Source organism: Quercus suber, unplaced genomic scaffold (assembly GCF_002906115.3).
Source record: "Quercus suber isolate HL8 unplaced genomic scaffold, Cork oak 2.0 scaffold_255, whole genome shotgun sequence".
In the NCBI taxonomy this organism is placed as follows: domain Eukaryota; kingdom Viridiplantae; phylum Streptophyta; class Magnoliopsida; order Fagales; family Fagaceae; genus Quercus; species Quercus suber.
The window spans coordinates 758,441-779,259 of NW_027069711.1; the positions used below are offsets into that span (position 1 = coordinate 758,441).

Here is a 20,819-nt window from a genome sequence, read left to right on the forward strand (position 1 = left end):
CTCCGCCACACATAGAATAGGTTGTGGCCCAACTCAGCATCCATGAATGAACACTCTAGAAAGTATCTCGCCTTATATACCTGGTAAAACAAAGAATGTGTATGGTGTAACAATCTCCAAGCCTATTTAGCCAACATCGCTAAATTAAAAGCTTGTATGTCTTGAAATCCCATTCCTCCCTTCTTTGTTGTGCATAGTTTCTTCCAAATTATCCAATGTATCTTCCTCTCATTTTTTGTTTGTCCCCACCAATATCTTGCTATTGTAGAGTTGATAGAGTTACATAGGGCTTTTAGGAGCTTGAAGAGACTCATAGTGTATGTGGGAATGGCTTGTGCAACAGTTTTAATCAATATCTCCCTACCCGCCTTGGAGATAAACTTTTCCTTCCATCCCATGACCCACTTTGTAATCCGCTCCTGCAATTCTTTAAAAGTAGTTACCTTAGATTTTCCACGTGCCATTAGAAGACCAAGGTATTTTTCATAGTCAGTCATAATTCTCACCCCCAACATTTGCTAAATTATTTGCTTGACCTCCTCTCTTGTATTTCTACTAAAGAACAATTATGTTTTCTACCTATTTATAGCTTGACCTGATGCTGCTTCATAAAGGCCCAAGATGTCCATTAGGCACTGGCTTTCCTCTATTGATGCTTCACAAAATAGTAAGCTATCATCAACAAACAATAGATGGGATATACACATTCCATTTGGGCTAGATAAGACCCCATGTAGCTCTCTATTTTCCACAACTCTTCTGATCATTCCACATAGGCCTTCAGAACAAAGTAAGAACAGGTATGTTGATAAGGGGTCTCCTTGCTTAATATCCCATGATGGTTGGACAAAACCTTTCTTCTCCCCATTAATCAAGATTGAGTATGAGGTTGTACACACCGTCTCCATTGCCAATTGAACCCACTTCTCATCAAAGCCCAATTTTTGCATCACTTGTCTAAAGAACCCCCATTCCACCCTATCATATGCTTTACTGATATCTAGCTTCATCGCCATTTGTCCCTTTTTTCCACTCCTCTAATTTCACATCCTGTGTAACACTTCAAAAGCTACAATGGTATTGTCAGTTTTTAGCATATCAGGTACAAAGGCACTTTGGGCATTAGATATTACATTAGGCAAAATCAATTTCAACCTATTTGCAGTAACCTTTGACATGATTCTAGCTACCACATTTTCTAAGCTAATAGGCCGAAAATCAGTCATAGACAGTGGTTCATTATTTTTTGGGATCAATACAATATATATATACAGTTCATTTTATGTAGCATACGACCCGAGTGGAGGACAAAAAGAATAGCATTTGTGACATCAACTCCAACAATATGCCAAAATTTTTGGAAGAAAAAAGAGGACAGACTATCGGGGCCAGAGATTTTGAAGGATGCATCTGAAAGAGAGCTCTTTGGACCTCCCCTGCTATATAGTTTTGGAGGAGGCTTTGGTTCAGCTCCAGAGTGACCACCTTATCCACCGAACTCAACACTTTATCCATTTCACAACTTATTAACAATGCAGTATTGTATGCTATAGACACAACAAATTTCACAACTTATTAACATGTCAGACTAGAATTTGTAATACACTACTTTGACACTGGACCACCATTTACATCACATTTACTGCACATCAAACAGGAATTGCTCCAAAATTGTAAAGTTTTTTTTTAGAGAGTTTCAACATATGGCATCCGCTCCTAATAATAGTTCTTTATCATTAGACCTAGACACCAATCGATTTTTGGTGTAGGCAAAGATTGAACTCAGATCTCTTATTCAATCATTAGAGATTTTACCCGTTAAGCTAACTGGAACCCACCGCAATTGTAAAATTGATTGTGCCCTTAGATTTATCATATATGTTAAAAATTGAAAATCTAAATATCAAAGGAAAGAGTAGATTGCAAAAGAAGGAATTGAGAGAGCGTAAGAAATTAATGGATACACTGAATAAGGCCTCATAGAAAGCCGGAAGGCAGCACCCCAAATCAAAAGAACCCACAAGATTACAAGTCAAAGACCAAGATGCTAAAGCATGGGCAGCAGTATTTACATCCCTAGGTACCTTGCTAAAAGGATGATCTAGACAAAAATCTGACAAGATAGAAGAGGATTCTAACACCAGATTTCTAATCCTCCAACTCTAAGGTATATCAGACTTGGGAAAAAAGAAAGCTTGATAACATATCTTTGAATCCCATTTGAAGACGAAGGACTGCCCAGAGCAAGGCTTGCTTCCACTTGGAGAGTGAGATTGGTGTTTTACCTTTTTCCAACCCATTTACTCACGTTAGCATTATTAAAAATAAAAATTAATTTTTTTTTTTTTTTACTTGCTAACCCGACAGACTACCCTTAGCCGATGAACTCCCTCTCCTTCTTTGCCTCTTTCGTTCTCTCTGCCTCTCTCAATTCTCAAACCCCTAAACTATAGTCCACAGGCACCGGCCTCCCACTCCTTTAGTGGCAGAAAGTTTTTGATTTTGAGACTTTACCATTAGACCAGATTCTCTCCACAAACTTTACTAGCAAGTTTTTTATTTTGTTCTATAATTTTGGTCGTTAAATATCATATAGGGTTTCGTTTTTGGTACTTTGCCTCTTCCGTTCTCTCTACCTCTCTCAATTCTCAAACCCCTAAACTATAGTCCACAGGCGCCAACCTCCCATTCCTTTAGTGGCAGAAAGTTTTTGATTTTGAGACTTTATCATCAGACCAGATTCTCTCCGCAAACATTACCAGAAAATTTTTTATTTTGTTCTATAATTTGGGTTGTTAAATATGATTTTGGATTTCATTTGGAAGTGTTTCTTTTGAATGATTAGCTTAGATTGATAGGTTTGGAGCCTGTAGTGGATTTTATTAATTTCAATTGTTGGTCGTGAGAAAATCCATCTAGGTCTCTTCTCTTCTCACACGCTAACATCACCTTCCCCTGAACCTAAAACTCACCCTTTCCTTCCCCCAAAATCAAAACCTAAAACTCAGATTCTCCCACCCATGTTGAGCATAGCTAAAAATCATGGTTGTCCAACCTATCAAATCAGGATTCTCTATGTGATCAAATGCTTTGCGGCAATCTCCTATGCTGCCAGATTTGGAGCACATAGTCATCAGTGAACTGCCAACAGAGACATCTGAATCTAAGCCCAACTTTTCAATATTGGCATGCAATTGAGTCCCAATGCTTGATCTATTCAAAAGTACAACAGCTCCTAACACTGATGAAATTGTGATATAGTCCATGGCGAAATCAGCCATCAGCATATCAAGAAACAACATAAGAGCCTTTTCAATGTACCCATTTTGGCGTTTTTAACATGTCACCCTTTCCACACCTAATGCCTAGGTACGCTTGCTTTCCTCTTTCTCTTTTCTCTAAATTTAAGTTTTTCAATTGAAACCAAACAGAGGAAAGACAACCTACTTAATGATGAAAATAGTGGAAATATTTCTCTCTTTTTTTTTTAATTTGGAAATATGATTTAGGTTATGGTATTGTGTTCTGATTGGTTTTGATTTAGGAAGAACAAATTCTTAACATTGATTTGTAAAGCCTTTGCTTTTTTTAATTAGGGTTATTTTAGGCAGGGTACCAGTGGTTGTTTTTCTTTGATTTTTTAAATTCCCCATTTTAAATTATTTAACAAATTTACCATCTTTGGCTCATATATTTGTTTCACGTTGACCTTTGGTTCTTTGCAATTCAATTTTCAATTGCTTATTTTGGATTCTCATATATTATGTTTGTTCCTTCCCCTAAGCCTAGGTACACTTGCTTTCCTAGATATTTACTCCTTCTAGGTACAACATAATTGGTTTCATAGTATTGTTCATTACATATTTACGTGTCCAAAGCTGAATACAAGAAAATCCTGTGGGTTTTATTTAAAATACAATAAGATTTCAATAATTCAAAACCTAACCCAAGCTAATTCTTGCATTGTTGCAACAGAGACTAGCTTTGGAACTAATAAACCTTCTATTGGAATTTCAAAAAGTGGAGGTATGTTAAATTTTGATTACCATATGTTAAATTGTTTTTTTACCTCATAATATCTCTTATAGTTAGTAATTTATTTGAATTACTATATGCTCAGGCACACATCTGTATGACAAAATGCCTAAAAAATGTATTGTATCATGTTTGAAATTTCAGCCAAATCCATCACCACTCTCAATTTTCTTCTGACGCTAATGTTGCATAAGGTAATGTTTTGTATTCAATTCTTTATTATACAATATTTTCTAAAAAATTCTTTTCTTAGTGCTATTTGATTACAATTTAGATGTCATGGAGTCAAACTTAATTTGTGTTGATAAAATTGTTGATTGGTCGATTACAATTATGCTTGATGCTCTATTCATTCTCTAACATGACAAAAGCTGTAAACTATACTTATCAAAGTTGCATCAATGAATTTATGGTTGCAGGGCTTCTTAGTTGGTGTTCTTTGAATTGTGGTTAGCCCATGATAGGAAACTTGATGGGATTTGGAATATGAATGATTAATTTTTGGGTTTGTGCTTTAGTTGTTGCTTTAGTTAAATTTATATCCCAAAAAATTTTCCTGCTAAAATTAAATGCAAATTGGATTTTGGGTTTTGGGTTTTTATGTGGTCTTTTAATATTGTGAGTGATTCCAGGCATGTACAACCTACACAAAAGATCAACCTCAGCCAGCCTGTTGAGGTAAAAACAAAAACTTGTTGGCGGCTTAACCACATAAATAAATTGTTGTATTTGTTATGTTTGTTTTCAAATTTGTGTCACAGTTATGTTTTTCTTTTTTTCCTTTTTTGAGAAAGAAGCTGAATAATATTATTAAAAAGATTAGTAATTCAACCTGAAATACAGAAAAAAGCTGTGGTGGAACATCCTCCATCCACACTAAAAGTTTGGAATATTAATAGGGTGTCTAGCCAAACTATGAGCAACAAAGTTCTGTTTTGCTATATTGGTAGTTCTAGCAATAATAAGTTGTGCAATGTGATATTGGCATCACTATTTTGTACTTTTTTTGGTACCCTTGCAACTTCTTGAAACATACAAATATATGTGCATTATTTAATCACACATCCCTACATTGTGCAATGCTTGAATGAATTTTTTAGAAGTTTTCTACTTTTACTTGTTATTGGCCAAAATTTGTGACTTTTTAAACATAAATGGCAAATATAGTAGGCAAGATCACCATTGAGCAATTGTAGGCAATAAGAGTTTTAGTAGGACGGCATTAACAGAGCAAGATCCTTGGTCCCTTTGTAAGTGTTTGTTTCCTATTAATTTGTTTCTTCTCTTTGATTTGTATATTTTTGAGATATGCTTTTGGTGTTATTGAAATTGTTTTGGATATTAGGAATTGAAATTGTCTTGGATCTTGATAAAAGCTTATAGGAGTTGGAATTGTTAAATTAGCTTCACCATCCCATTTTAGTTGTCAATTTACTCTTCTACCATATTTTTAGAAATCTATGCATATAAGACATAAATAAGAAAACTATAAAGTTAGTATTATTATTCAAAAGATTATTCAAAATGAAAATGGCATTGACCTTTTTCAAAAGCCAAGAATTTTGTAGGTTTAATAAATATTGTTAGAGATAGTTATGGCTCTCCTATATAGCCCATAGTGAATTAATTCCTTGCCAAGACCCATTGTGGATGGCTACTACAGCTCTGTTGAGAGCATCACATTTGCTGGCATTAATTCACTTGCAGGAACCATGCTTTAAGGAGATTTTAGATGTGTTAGAACATATTCATGCTTTTGTGTATTATACAGAAAATGTATATTATAGGACAGTTTCTAAACAGTGTAATAAGTTAGACAATGCTTTGGCTAATCATGCCAAGGAGTTAAGGAACCTATACACTTGGAATATTTTCAATAAAATTCTATCACTTTTGATTAATAATATATATATATATATATATATATATACTATTTACTTTAATTCAGTTTTTGTTTTAAAAAAATAAAGGTAGGACATTTAACCCAATGTGAGATTTTATTCCTCAATTTTCTTCTTTCTAAACCCTAGAACCTGCACCTTTTATGATTTCTAGACATTTCCCTTCCCTTAAAAAAACCCAGTTCTTGCTTTAACTCTCTGTTTGTTGTCTTTGTCATTCCAACCATAACATCATGAACTACAATGTCTCAAGTCTAGCCTTTGTTTAGCATGAATATGTGATTGTGACTGTTTTTGTTTTTTTTTTTTTTCTCTATAGTTTTGATTATAAATACATTTCCTCTATAGTTTTGCAGGGTTGCTCTGTCACTATATTCTCCCCCAAAGTTTTTTCCCTTTTAACTCACACCCTTTTAATTTTCATTATTAAATACCCATCTCTTTACGTATCATCTGCAGCTTTATTTATTTATTTACTTATTTATTTAGGGTTGCTTTTTAGTTTGGAAGAGCACATAGATTTTGACTTTTTTTTTTCTTTTTGATTGTTTTTTTGTTTGGAAGACTGCACAAATTTTGACAACACTACCAAGCCACAAAGCTTTTGTGAACTGCACTCAAGCATGCCTTTAGTTTTGGTTTGGCATAAACTTGAAACAAATGCCATAAATATTGCAGTGGGCCTTTTTTACAATGTTAGGCTGGGCCGCCTCCTGTGATACTGGGCCCAAGTGTTCTGAGTAAGGGAATTGAGACCAATCCAACTGCAACTAACTTTGGTTCAGCTTGTGCACAAACTATGCCCCTCTTGCCAGGTTTTGATCACATACTCATGGCAGGCAAAGCTGCTACGGGGAAGTTATGGCAGGCAGATATAATAAAGATAATACAAGAAATACTAGACAGAATAAATAAAAGGAAGCAGTAAGAAGCACCTCCGTACACAAAAGTAACAGAAATAAATGGGGAAATAATAATAATGGACTTCCTGGATCAAGGAAGGAAAAATCAGTCAGCCATGCCAAGTAAGGCTACAGAGCTTGAAACCGAGAAGGGAAACCACTTCCTTAATGCGAATAATCTTCCTAGGAAAAGAAATTAATTGCTTTAAGGGAATGGGCCTAAATGGTTTATGTTCAATGAGGATCCTGTTTCTTTGATAGAGAGTAGGGCTTTAGAGGGAGAGAGGAGATCAACTTATTGGTGCATGCCTGCCATTCTAAGTTCTCTCTTTTTCCTTTGTTTTTTTCCTTTTCCTTTCTTAGTGCTTACTCCTGTCTTATGATTTTCTTCTAGAGATTACTATTACCGTGATTGTGATCCCCCTGCTGTGCATGGCAAGGGCCTTTTTCATAGTGCCTACCATGACTGATTTTTACTATTTTAACCTTTAACTACCTTTGTCTGGTATGGATGTCCTTGCCAACCACTACTGGTTCGTCACTCGTTCAACCATCACCACTTACCTGTGCTGGCAGTGCCACTTTCCATTACCAGACAAAGAAGGCTATTTTGTTTGTTTGTCTATCATGGCCCACCTACCTATTATGATGCGGGTGCTCTCCTTCTCTCTATCCCTCATGGCATGCACCTAGTGGCTCCAACTCATCCTTACTTCTTTTAGGCGGCATGTCATCCTAGTAGGACATTTCCCCTAAAAGAGCCTGAGCAGGAGCCCCAAAACAAGTTTTCCCCTCTCCCCACCGCCAGACCATGCCCTCTTACCTCTAACCCATGACCTCACCATGTCCTATATTGGCTGGGTACAGGCTGATGATGTCTGGGCCTTGTGCATGCTTCACCTCTATGTATGTCCAAAATCTGCCTACCGTTCATGCATTCGCCATAGTCTAGAGGCTCATTTGCACAATCTACCATTCATCCTTGACTTCTTATAGTGTGAGCTGTTTTCTGATTTCCCATCCTTTCATGGCTTACTCCCCTTAAGGGTTGGGCTTTATTTGATGGTAGGCTTTTCCTCTTTTTAGCCTTCCCTTTTAATCATTTTTGCGGTTTTGCTGCATGTTCCTACCGTTCCATTCTATCATTCCTACTGTGATGTTATTTGACCTCAACCTGCTAGGCCTCTTTGGGCCTGCTGCTTATTCTTCTCTCAATGACTCAATATGGTCATTTCGACTTGGCATTACATGGCTCGTGGGCTCTTTTGTCCCATTTATTTCTTCCTAGGCATCCTCGACCCATTTGCTTTCCTTAGGCTTCCTTGGCCCTTTTTCCTAAGTTTGTGTTCCCATGGGTTTTTAGTAACTCTTTCAGGCTTCCCTAGCCCAATTACCTCATCATTCATCCTTAGGGCTCATGGTCTTGCCATCAACCCCTTACTTTCTTTACTTGCATTACTTCGGGCTTGCTTTGGCCCATTCTCACTTCTCTACATCACATACTGCCCATGAGTTTGCTACTTCTCTCTCTACGGGCTCCTTTAGGCCCATTTGCTTCCTCAAGGCCCATTTGTTTATTTCATGAGCCTGTGATCCATTATTCCTGCCGCTTGGGTTTAATGGTTTTTCTTTTCACTTGCTAACTCTTTTCTGCCCATGCCGTTGGGCTTCTTCTTTCTACTGGCTACTCAAAATGATCATCAACAAATATCTAGATTTTTGGCTTTTGTATTCTTAATGTTTGAATAAAACAATATAGTACAATTTAAACATGCTTCACATAAGCTTTTGAGGTCTCAGGTCATGTTGGATTTATATATGGCAAAAGATAGTACCATTTTCCACCTTAGCACAATTCATACTAGTATTTTATTTATAATTTGGATATATTTAAGTTTTTTTGTGTGTGAATAATCTGTTTTGTTATTTATTTTTGAATTTCATGATGAAAACCAATGGAATACTTATTTTCATGAAGATTATAGAAATGTTGAACTTTTATAATAATTCAATAATTGGGGTAGGGTTATTATGAAATTTATTGACATTAAGAGTGTTTGGTTTTACATTGTAAATCTTAGATGAATTGGTATAATTTGGTGTTATGCTTGATACTAATTTGGCGAAAAATTAAGTAGCTTAAAGAAGTTGAGAAAAGAGAAGAGCCTAAGAAAGGGAGGAAATACACTCTTGAAAAGCATTGGATAAAGCTTGAAGATGTAAGCACAATTGTATATTTACTCTATGTACCGGTTCTTTTGTAATACTTATTAAACCAAATGTAAGAGCACATTATGATTATTGTAATATATTACTTCATAATATTTGTATTTATCTCATTTTTAATATTACTTCATAATATTACATGTTTCATCTTATATTAGAGCCAATTTAGCTTTCAATAATTGAAATTTGAGAAATGTTTAAACCTAAGGGTACGTTTGGTACACTGAATGTAGATTACATTAGGAATAGTAATCTTTATTGCTGGGAATAGAAGACATTGTAATGGAATAATTATTACTATTCATAAGTTTGGTTGTTATATATGGAAAACTTGTAAAAGAAGATGTATAAGGAAACTTTACATTTTTGGAAATATATTAATTTTAAAATCTATTATATACACTAAGGAATAACTATTACATCCATTTTAAAGAGGAATAGCTATTCTTCAATTTAAAGAATAGTTATTCCAATGTAATAATTAATCCATGTAATAAAGATGCAACCAAATGACCGAATTGATATTACACATGAATAGTTATTCCATTACAGGAGTTATTACAGCGTACCAAACGTACCCTAAACATGTTATCATTTGATTTAAAACAATCTCGTGCATCACACGGGTTAGCGACTAGTTGTTATGAACTTCGTATTCGGCCCTAAGTAAAATTAACACAAGGACAATTTTTTTTTTGTTACCACCCACTAAAAGCGAGTTTAGAGGCCTGATTATAGCCCCAGAAATGCCTAAATTCTAAAGCCCAACCCACTAAGATTTTGAGGCCAGCACAGAGAACACCATGCAATGAGAGTAAAGAAATTACCCAAGTTTGACTTTGGGTTCCACTAGAATTGCCTAACATGGGCGGCTCAATGCTATAGGCGAGTGAGGCAACACCCTAGCCCCCAAGTGAAATAAAGCCTCCAAATTTTAATCAATAGAATCCCAAAAATTAGTCAATTATCAAAAAGTAAGAAAAATGCTATATTTATAATATTTTCACAATAAATTTTTAGTGACATATTTTTATTGACTATTACATTTTAACAAATTAGTATAATGTTTACTCATTAAGCATATTTAAACAGTTACCACTAAGAAAGTTCTTGCAATCAGTACGCTTTTTTTTTTTTTTTTTAATGATAAACTTCAATCTATTGCTGAAAAAAAGGGAACAAAGATGGTAATCTTCCTTACAAACAGCAGCCAAAGCTGGGGGAGAGATTATCCTTATTGAAAGTAAAAGACATCCTAGAATTTAAAGCAAATCTAGCAGCTTCATAGGCTGAAGAATTGCAACATCTCCTAACCCAAACAAAAGAACAACTGACAGAAAGTAAAAACTTAGCTATCTCAGACGCATTAAAGATAGTGGCTGGAATGGACCAATCCAGGACACTTTTGATAGAAAGCTACCTTCCTACTAAGGCTCAACTTTTATGGCCCGTTTGGATTGAAAGAGAGGGAAGGGGAGCATAGCAGGGTAGAGTAAATTTAGTACAAAATTAGTTTATTTTTAACCAACTCTACTCTACTCTCCTCCACTCTCCCTCCTTCCTCCCTCCAAACAACCCAAGGTTATTATACAAAATCAAAAGATATAAAAAATAAAAAATAAAAATAAAAATAAAAAAGACAAAGCGTGATTACATAATCTTCCATGTTAATATCTAATGCTACCCTGTGCTCCTGAGCACAGGGCAGCTTGAACTTGGCTCTTCAGCTGAAGAACCATCCAAGCTAGTGCCTTTCAGAAGACCTCCGAGTAACTGTCCAGGGTCATAAAAGAACTCCACCTTCACTACTCTCATCTGCTCATCCACCTGTTTCAACATGGAAAAAGAATTGAATTATACAAAAGTAGACAACAATAATAAGAAAAAAGAAGAAGAAAAGAAAGATATTGTTGAAGGGTGACCTCAAAAATGGCAATTCCAAAGAGTTCAATAATATCTCCAGTTGGGGCATGGCCTTTGAAAGGGCCCTCCATATAACCCCAATGCCTGAACTTGTACACCATCACAGGTGGCCCATTATAAACTTGGAGAATCTCCAAAGCAAACCCACGTGGGAATGTTGTAGTGAAAACTTTATGAGAAGAAGCCGCTGTTTCTTCATCTGGATTGTAAACCCTGAGTTTTTCTGGCAGGGAGGTCTGAAGTAGCGGATTATAGCCTCCCCCAAGTTTGCCTATTTCTTCCAAATTTAAAGCCTTCCCTCCTGACAACACAAATATATATGATAAACATTCCAAGATCACATAACCTTCAAAACTTTGAAATCTAGTTTATTTTTTTGTAGTTAATGAATACCATTTACGCTGAAAGTAAATTTCTTGGGATCAATGGATTTAAACTCATCTGGGTCGGTCTTATGGAAAAATTCCATTTCCCATGTCTTTACAAAGTTCTGCACCTTTTCTTCAAGTGACCCAGGAAGCCATATCTTCACCCAAAAAAAAAAAAAAAACCTTTAAACTAATCAGATGAGAGAAAGATATCACACACATACACATAAGAAAGGAGAGAAAGGGAGACCTTAGTTCTGCCTTCTTCAAAGAGCTTATTGACAACATCATATTTAGGTACCCCAAACCTCCATTTGGTGTTCTTCACTTCTTCTTCACTCAAGAAGGATCGATACTTCTCTTGCCCAACACTTGAGGATGCCATTACCTGATCACTTACAAGAAAAACTAATGTTGTTTGAGTTGAATTTCATAGCACAGAAGGATATTAGATTTATATATTTATAGATAAATAAAACAGAATTTATAATTAAAAATGATAATTTAATTAAAAATAAAATTTAAAATATAGAACAATAGAACCTGACCATACCTGTAACTTGGTGCAACTTTTTTTTTTCCACCCCCAGTACCCAAACTCACTGAACCCTGTGAAAAAAAAAAAAAAAAAAAACCAACCAACGGAGACCAGTGAAAGAAGAAGAAAAAAGAAGAAGAAGAAGAAAGAACCCAGCCAACAGAGATAGTGGAGAAGAAAGAAAAAGAAAAAAGGTCAAAAGTTGTGGCTGACCCTAACAGTGGGTCCCTCATGTGTGTTTAATTACAAAATGCCATTGAGAACAGAGTTATGGAAATTGAAACAGCTAAAATGTGTTTTCAATTTCCATAACTCATCACTAAAAAATCAGAGAACTGAGTGATGGAAACAAAAACTGGAAACAGATTTATTGAAATCGAAACAAGCTTTTGAGTCATGGGTTCCACCATTTTTGAGTTATGAGTTATGGAAATAGAATTGAGTTATGGAAACTAGAAATCCAAACACCCCTTAGCAACTTGAGCACTGGCCATCCATCTGTGAATGGATCATGCATGCCCTCATCTACCCAGAAAAAGCCCATCTCAATTAAAACCGCATGGTTCGTTTATGATCTGAAAACTTAAGGTCATTGTTTCAAAAGATGAGAATTCAGATATAAAAGAAGTCCAATTTTCTTTGATTTTTTGAGTCATATTCTCATACCACAAACGAAAATTTGAGAAAAGTAAGGAAGAAAGGATGAAGGGTGTTTCAGTCTTTTAAGTTTGTTTCACCTAAGCAAGAAGCATGTGCTTGTCACATGTAGCAAATCTGTTAAATCTAATAGCAAAATAACATCGAGGTACAAAGTGTAATAAGTGTGATAGTTTAGAGTGCAATGTGTGCGGTCGGATAGTTTAGGGTGCAAAGTGTAATCTAGTGTATAGTTTAGTATGGTAAATCTAATAGCAAAAATAACATCGGGTACAAAGTATAATAAGTGTGATAGTAGGGTGCAAAGTGTGTAGTAGGATAGTTTAGGGTGCAAAGTGTAATCTAGTGTATAGTTTAGTATGGTAAATCTAATAGCAAAAATAACACCGGAGTACAAAGTGTAATAAGTGTGATAATTTAGGGTACAAAGTATGCAGTCGGATAGTTTAGGGAGAAAAGTGTAATCTAGTGTATAGTTTAGTATAGTAAAGTATAATTTTCCCAATATATGAGATAAAAAATTTTACTCCCCAATCACTAACCTTAAACGGTCCCAACCTTAAACACTTTGCAATGTTTACTTTCTGATATTTTTAAAGAAAATGTTATATAATCGGCTATTCACATTAATTGTATGGTCAATATTTCACCGTTTCCCTTTAAAAAAAAAAAAAAAGATCACCATTAAAACAAAAAATTCAGGGCCACGAAATCTAATAATCTATGAGAGACAATTCTACTTATCTTCAAGAGGTGTAGCAAAAAAAAAAAATTCAGGGCCGTGAAATCTATGAAAGACAATACTACAGTAAAGTAAGGAGCGGCACCAACACTAACCCTACCAAGAAACCCTAGTCAAAGTCAATATTAATCACTACCAGACCTTGTTGATGTTGCAAAATTCATCTTCTTCTCTTCGATTGACGAAATAGCAGAACACATGATATCGCCATTAACGGTGAATTCATTATTGCTTAATTGCTTTGTCATAGTTGTATGGTCGCTGTCACACATTGCAAGACTATTTGTATTTAATTATTTTTGTCTGAAAACTTGATTGAAAGTTTGTTTTTCATCCTTAAACTTTAAGAAGTTCATTTTTCGTTCCTAAACTATTAAAAAGTTCACATTCATCTGTAAACTATTAAAAATGTTTTATTTATATCCTTAAACTTTACCTAAAGTTTGTTTTTATTTCTAAATAATTAAAAAATGTTCTTTTTTTCATCTTTATTTTTGTCTCTAAACCATTGAAAAAACTCTTTACAAAGTTTAGAGATGAAAAAAGAACTTTTTAAAGTTTAAGGATGAAAAACAAACATTTGTTAAATTTAGGACTAAAATAGTATTTTACCTATTTCTTATTATCTCTTTTTTTTTTATTTTTTAAATTCATATATTTCTTTTTATCTCGTTAGGTAAGTAAGGTTTTATTTAGGAATTCATAAGGGTAGGGCTGGCTTAAATTATGATGCAATTGATGCAATTGCTTAAGGCTCCTAAATAAAAAAAGACCCCACTTGTAAAAAAAATTTTTATAATATTTTNGTGCAACTTTTTTTTTTCCAACCCCCAAGACCCAAACTCACTGAACCCTGTGAAAAAAAAAAAAAAAAAAAACCAACCAACGGAGACCAGTGAAAGAAGAAGAAAAAAGAAGAAGAAGAAGAAAGAAAGAACCCAGCCAACAGAGATAGTGGAGAAGAAAGAAAAAGAAAAAAGGTCAAAAGTTGTGGCTGACCCTAACAGTGGGTCCCTCATGTGTGTTTAATTACAAAATGCCATTGAGAACAGAGTTATGGAAATTGAAAACAGCTAAAATGTGTTTTCAAATTCCATAACTCATCACTAAAAAATCAGAGAACTGAGTGATGGAAACAAAAACTGGAAACAGATTTATTGAAATCGAAACAAGCTTTTGAGTCATGGGTTCCACCATTTTTGAGTTATGAGTTATGAAATAGAATTGAGTTATGGAAACTAGAAATCCAAACACCCCTTAGCAACTTGAGCACTGGCCATCCATCTGTGAATGGATCATGCATGCCCTATCTACCCAGAAAAAGCCCATCTCAATTAAAACCGCATGGTTCGTTTATGATCTGAAAACTTAAGGTCATTGTTTCAAAAGATGAGAATTCAGATATAAAAGAAGTCCAATTTTCTTTGATTTTTTGAGTCATATTCTCATACCACAAACGAAAATTTGAAGAAAGTAAGGAAGAAAGGATGAAGGGTGTTTCAGTCTTTTAAGTTTGTTTCACCTAAGCAAGAAGCATGTGCTTGTCACATGTAGCAAATTCTGTTAAATCTAATAGCAAAATAACATCGAGGTACAAAGTGTAATAAGTGTGATAGTTTAGAGTGCAATGTGTGCGGTCGGATAGTTTAGGGTGCAAAGTGTAATCTAGTGTATAGTTAGTATGGTAAATCTAATAGCAAAAATACATCGGGTACAAAGTATAATAAGTGTGATAGTAGGGTGCAAAGTGTGTAGTAGGATAGTTTAGGGTGCAAAGTGTAATCTAGTGTATAGTTTAGTATGGTAAATCTAATAGCAAAAATAACACCGGAGTACAAAGTGTAATAAGTGTGATAATTTAGGGTACAAAGTTGCAGTCGGATAGTTTAGGGAGAAAAGTGTAATCTAGTGTATAGTTTAGTATAGTAAAGTATAATTTTCCCAATATATGAGATAAAAAATTTTACTCCCCAATCACTAACCTTAAACGGTCCCAACCTTAAACACTTTGCAATGTTTACTTTCTGATTATTTTAAAGAAAATGTTATATAATCGGCTATTCACATTAATTGTATGGTCAATATTTCACCGTTTCCCTTTAAAAAAAAAAAAAAAGATCACCATTAAAACAAAAAATTCAGGGCCACGAAATCTAATAATCTATGAGAGACAATTCTACTTATCTTCAAGAGGTGTAGCAAAAAAAAAAAATTCAGGGCCGTGAAATCTATGAAAGACAATACTACATAAAGTAAGGAGGCGCACCAACACTAACCCTACCAAGAAACCCTAGTCAAAGTCAATATTAATCACTACCAGACCTTGTTGATGTTGCAAATTCATCTTCTTCTCTTCGATTGACGAAATAGCAGAACACATGATATCGCCATTAACGGTGAATTCATTATTGCTTAATTGCTTTGTCATAGTTGGTATGGTCGCTGTCACACATTGCAAGACTATTTGTATTTAATTATTTTTGTCTGAAAACTTGATTGAAAGTTTGTTTTTCATCCTTAAACTTTAAGAAGTTCATTTTTCGTTCCTAAACTATTAAAAAGTTCACATTCATCTGTAAACTATTAAAAATGTTTTATTTATATCCTTAAACTTTACCTAAAGTTTGTTTTTATTTCTAAATAATTAAAAAATGTTCTTTTTTTCATCTTTATTTTTGTCTCTAAACCATTGAAAAAACTCTTTACAAAGTTTAGAGATGAAAAAAGAACTTTTTAAAGTTTAAGGATGAAAAACAAACATTTGTTAAATTTAGGACTAAAATAGTATTTTACCTATTTCTTATTATCTCTTTTTTTTTTATTTTTTAAATTCATATATTTCTTTTTATCTCGTTAGGTAAGTAAGGTTTTATTTAGGAATTCATAAGGTAGGGCTGGCTTAAATATTGATGCAATTGATGCAATTGCTTAAGGCTCCTAAATAAAAAAAGACCCCACTTGTAAAAAAAAAAAATTATATATATATATTTATTATATATTTTAATTAAAAAAAAATTTAAGCACTTTATTTTCGTCAATAAAATGCATTAAAAAGCCCCCATTGTATTATAAATGCAAAAAGATTAAAATGGGAAAAAACAAAAATAGTCAAACTTTAGCTTAGCAAAATTAAATTTTAGGAGACAAATTTATTAACTCATTCTTGAAATATGCTCAATCAAAATTAATACCAGACAAATTCATTAATAATACACATAATAGTCTTGAAAATATGCTAAAATAGAGATTATAAATTAAAAACAAAAGAAAAATCTCTCTATACTCTCTGCCTCTCTATCTTCTTACTTTCTTTTCTTCATCTTCATCTTGATTCTTGATCTTTTTTTCATAAACTCACTCATATCAGTCTAGCTTGAAAATTTTTTTTTTGGTTGATTCCTTCAATCACAGCTACCAGAGGTAATCTTCTTCTCCTCTCTCTGCTTTTCCGAAAATGAAGACGATGACTCTTCCATTTATTTAAGTTATATATATATATATATATATATATATTATTTAGGTTTATTTTCGCTGCACAATTATTTGATGGAGTCCCATCATGAGACACATTTTGCTATATAGGACCCTTTTGCTATGAGAGGACATGATTTTGCTTAAAGCTTAGCCATAAGATGATAGAGTACAGGCTGGACGTTGGACATTTGCTGATCTGCACTGCTGCACAGGCGCACAGCAGCACAAGCTGCACAGTGCGCAACTATGCAGTGCAAGCCCATAGTTATAAGGTTTTCACCTTTTTGTTTTTTGTATCCGACTAAGGTTTCTCACTCTTATCTATATTATACCAATTATTATAATTATATGTATATCATATCAACTCATTTGTATTACAGTAATACTAATTTATTGAACTATATATTAAATTAATTTTTATTTGTGCAGCTTAGACTTTAAAGTATCACGACTTTATAAAAAAATTACAATAACGCCCATAAATAGTTGGAAAATATTGAGTAATGACAAGTGAGTGATGGTGCCAAACGAGGTGGGGTGTTTTAAGTGATGAGTGATGAGTAACGGAAATTGAGTGAGGAGTGATGAGTAATCAAAAAAAAAAAAATCCAAACAAGGCCTAATTTGCTCAAGTTGCTAAGAAATTAGGAGCTAATGTATTAGAACTTCAATATGTATATGTTGGCAAACCATGATCAAAACATTTAGTCTAAATTTAGGCTACTCAAAGTGTGTGAATGTGTAAAGTTGGAATCAAGTAACTACAGGGAATTACTGTTCAATTTCTGCAAGGCTCGATCGATCGAAGCTCATGCAAATTTTTTTTCTACAGAATTTTCCAACTCAGCGAAGCCCATATGACGTGTAGGGTTTTATGTTTTGCTTCAAGTATAAAAGAAAAAACCCTAACCACATTTTAGAGGTTGTTGATATGCTGTATGTGTGAATCTCTTGTGAGATCTAAAGGTGTTTGCCTTGATACATACTTAGGGTTATCAAGATCAAGATTGATGTTAAGAGCTTGGTGATTGCTTCAATTGCTATTTCAAAAATCTTAAAGAAAACACAAGTGGGAGTACTTGTGATTGCTGTGGATCAAGAAAGAAGTAGTTTGTGGACTCGGAGCTATTACGTGGTCATGGTAGTAAGTTTTCTACTCAAAGTAGCAATAGGAAGTTAGTGGTCTAAGTTACTATTTTCATAGTGGATCTGTTTTACCTTGAAGATAGCTAGGTCAAATCCTCCCCAGGTTTTTTACCAATTTAGTTTTCCTGAGTTATCATATCATTGTGTTCTTTATTTTTCGCATTGTTTACATGATATGATTTACTTGTGTTAACCTAGATTTGAATAATTTACCTAAATAATCACTTGGCTAAATAACTAGGTTAAACAACTTGTATTTTAAGGGGTCTAAAAACGTACACAAACAATTTATAAATAGTAAATTATTTCTTTTATTTATTTTTTATGATCTACAAATAAGTATTAATAGGATGTTAGGTTGCTTGCTTGCAAAGAGAAGACTCATCTAGAAATATGTAGTAAGAGTTCTGCGTATTGTACTATTTTTTAATTGTTTGTTAGTTATAATGTATTTTGGTGAATCTTGAATGCAGTGCTAGTTGTGGAAAAATTTGAGTTTTGTTTTAATTGATTTTGAAGAAGGTTGTTTCAATCTTTTAACCTTGTTCCACCTAAGCAAGAAGCTTTTGCTTGTCATATACAACAAAATTTTGTTAAATATAACAGCAAAAATAATATCAGGGTGCAAAGTATAATAGGTATGATATATAGTTTAAGGTGCAAAGTATGCAATCGGATAATTTAAAATGCAAAGTGTAATCTAGTACATAGTTTAGGAAGGTAAAGTGAAATTTCATCCATATATTGTGGTTCACTCTATTCTTCACCAAGAAAATTTAGACAACTAGTTTCTTTCATTAAGTGAGATAACGTATCTCACGTGGTTACCTCATGTGGTTAACTTTTGATTTCTGTCTTTTCCACAGTTTTTATTATTATTACTTTTTTCTTTTTGGTTTTGTTTCTTCTCTTTGTGGTCTCAATGTATTCGAGAAAGTATATGATGTTTCAGGAACTCCACATCAGCTCCTAGTTGGTGTTTCTCCCAATAATAATGTGACATCTGTCTAAAAGAAACAAATCAGCATATCACACCTTAAACACTTGAAAAGACAAATATACCCCTGAAAAATTTCAAACCCCCGCCTTTAACACCCTTTTCCCCTTTTCAGCAAAATCAAAACTCTCTCCATTTCTGATTTCTCTCACCGCACCACCATCTTCACTCTTTTTCTCTCAACTCCAAAGCTCCACAACCACTACCTAGCATCGCTGCTGAAATTTTTTTCAAAGACTCGCCTTCTCTTGCTTTTCCCCTTTTTGCAAAATCAAAAAAATTTCATCTCTTTCTCTCTCCATTTCTCTCGGCACCACCAGAGCACATCAGCACCTCCATGACTCCATCTTCTCTCTCTCAACTCCAAACCTTGACAGCCGCTGCCTAGCATTGTCGCTGGAGACCGACCTTTGTCTCGTTAGAAAAACGCCCAAAATGGTCTCTCTTTCTCGTTGTTTACAACCACCGACGCCAGAAGGTTTCTCGCTGCTTCTAACACCTGAATTTGCAAGAAGGTTTTCTTCTCTCTTTTTGAATTTATTTTTTGAAATTTTCTATTTACATGTGTTTTGCTTTGTATTATTTTTTATTTTTATAAATTGACATATACATTCATATGTAGAAAGGAAACTTGTATTGTTCGATAAAATGCTTCAATGAGATGATGCATTTATATATTACAACGCAATTACTAGTAGTATTTCAAGTTGAAGCACTTATGAAAAAAACCCAAAGAATGTTGATTAGATTATGTATTTATGTGGGATTTATAAACATAGGAACTAGAATAGCCAAAGTATGGGAGACTTGCAATTTCGGATTAGCTAAGTTTAAGTTGTTTTTGGATTAGTGAAAACCATTTGTGATTAGTATCTATCCATACCAATTTTGTATGTACATTTCACTATCTATCTATCCACACACACACACTCACATTTCACTAACAATACAAATCTGTGCTTCAAGAATTCATAATTCTTATATTAGAAATTATTATCAATTAATTCAATTACTACTAGCTAGGAAATATACCTAATCTGACCTTAGTAATAAGCTCACCCAACTGGTGCAGTGTCCTGCATTATTTGCTTTTTCATAGTTGGAATTTTCACAATTTGTTTCATTCCTTGTAATAATTTTTTTTCATGGTGCAGGGATGGATGTGATGGTTTTGTTCCATTGTTTTTGCTGTAGGAATTGATTTTAATAAATAGTTTCTTCCTAAGAGTCTCCTCTGAGGTATTCAATCTATCTTTTTGTCATTTTCTTAGTTTAAGACTTTGTTGAGTTATTATGGAAAATTAGGATATTTTGATAATTGGTATAAAGCCCACTTGAGTGTGTATGTGTTTATGGTTGAGGACTAGTAGGTGCAGGTGCTATATTGTTCCAGTTAAGGCAATATTTTGGTGCTAGACATATTTTTTGTTTTTTTGTTTTTTTGATAATGTAGTGAACGACAGGTGTGGACTCCTTTTTTTTATTTATTTTTTATTTAGATTTCTTGCAAGCGGGGAGAATGGGATTTGTTTTTATTTTTATTTTTCCAAGGGTTTGTTTACAAGAAGACTTTTAGAAACATGGCAAGTTCATTTTGTGTGTGAAGGTTGTTGACACCACTCCTACTACAAGTGCTGTTTTTGTAACTGAAACTACTACAAGGGCTGGAGAAGCAAGGGTTGCTGCTACAAGTGCTGGAGATTCAATAGCTACTGTAAGTGCTGAAGATTCAAATTCAAAGGATGCAGGCCAAGAAGAAGAACAAACTTTGGAGGATTTGAGAACATATAACTAGGCATTAACAATAATCTGTTTTATATAATCCACGTACATTTGGTGGTGATAATTTTGGAGCTTTAGGTGATATAAAGTATGTACCTGCAAATAATTCTGGAATTTTTTTTTTTTTT

The 20,819-nt window shown here is 33.9% G+C and overlaps 1 protein-coding gene and 1 long non-coding RNA gene across 2 annotated transcripts; one reads left to right on the plus strand and one right to left on the minus strand.

The window, feature by feature from the left end:
• Window positions 1-10,240: 10,240 nt before the first annotated feature.
• On the minus strand, window positions 10,241-11,808 carry LOC112013189 (pathogen-related protein). The gene is made up of 4 exons (XM_024045576.2): window positions 11,606-11,808; window positions 11,381-11,513; window positions 10,987-11,288; window positions 10,241-10,891 (listed from the first exon to the last, which is right to left on the minus strand). Exons 1-4 carry the CDS (start codon window positions 11,738-11,740, stop codon window positions 10,745-10,747), a joined length of 717 nt encoding a protein of 238 aa, XP_023901344.1. The 5' UTR covers window positions 11,741-11,808; the 3' UTR covers window positions 10,241-10,744.
• Window positions 11,809-18,997: 7,189 nt separating this feature from the next.
• LOC136070724 (uncharacterized) lies at window positions 18,998-20,795 on the plus strand. Its single transcript, XR_010631962.1, has 3 exons — window positions 18,998-19,424; window positions 20,064-20,148; window positions 20,516-20,795. It is a non-coding gene; the product is annotated as an uncharacterized LOC136070724 (long non-coding RNA).
• The last annotated feature ends 24 nt before the right edge of the window (window positions 20,796-20,819 follow it).

Coding starts and splice junctions, on each gene's coding strand:
- LOC112013189 (XM_024045576.2), bottom strand. CDS start 11,740: ATGGCATCCTCAAGTGTTGGGCAAGAGAAGTATCGATCCTTCTTGAGT. Junction 11,514..11,605: donor TTGAAGAAGGCAGAACTAAG/GTCTCCCTTTCT, acceptor TTTTGGGTGAAG/ATATGGCTTCCTGGGTCACT. Junction 11,289..11,380: donor ATTTACTTTCAGCGTAAATG/GTATTCATTAAC, acceptor TTGTGTTGTCAG/GAGGGAAGGCTTTAAATTTG.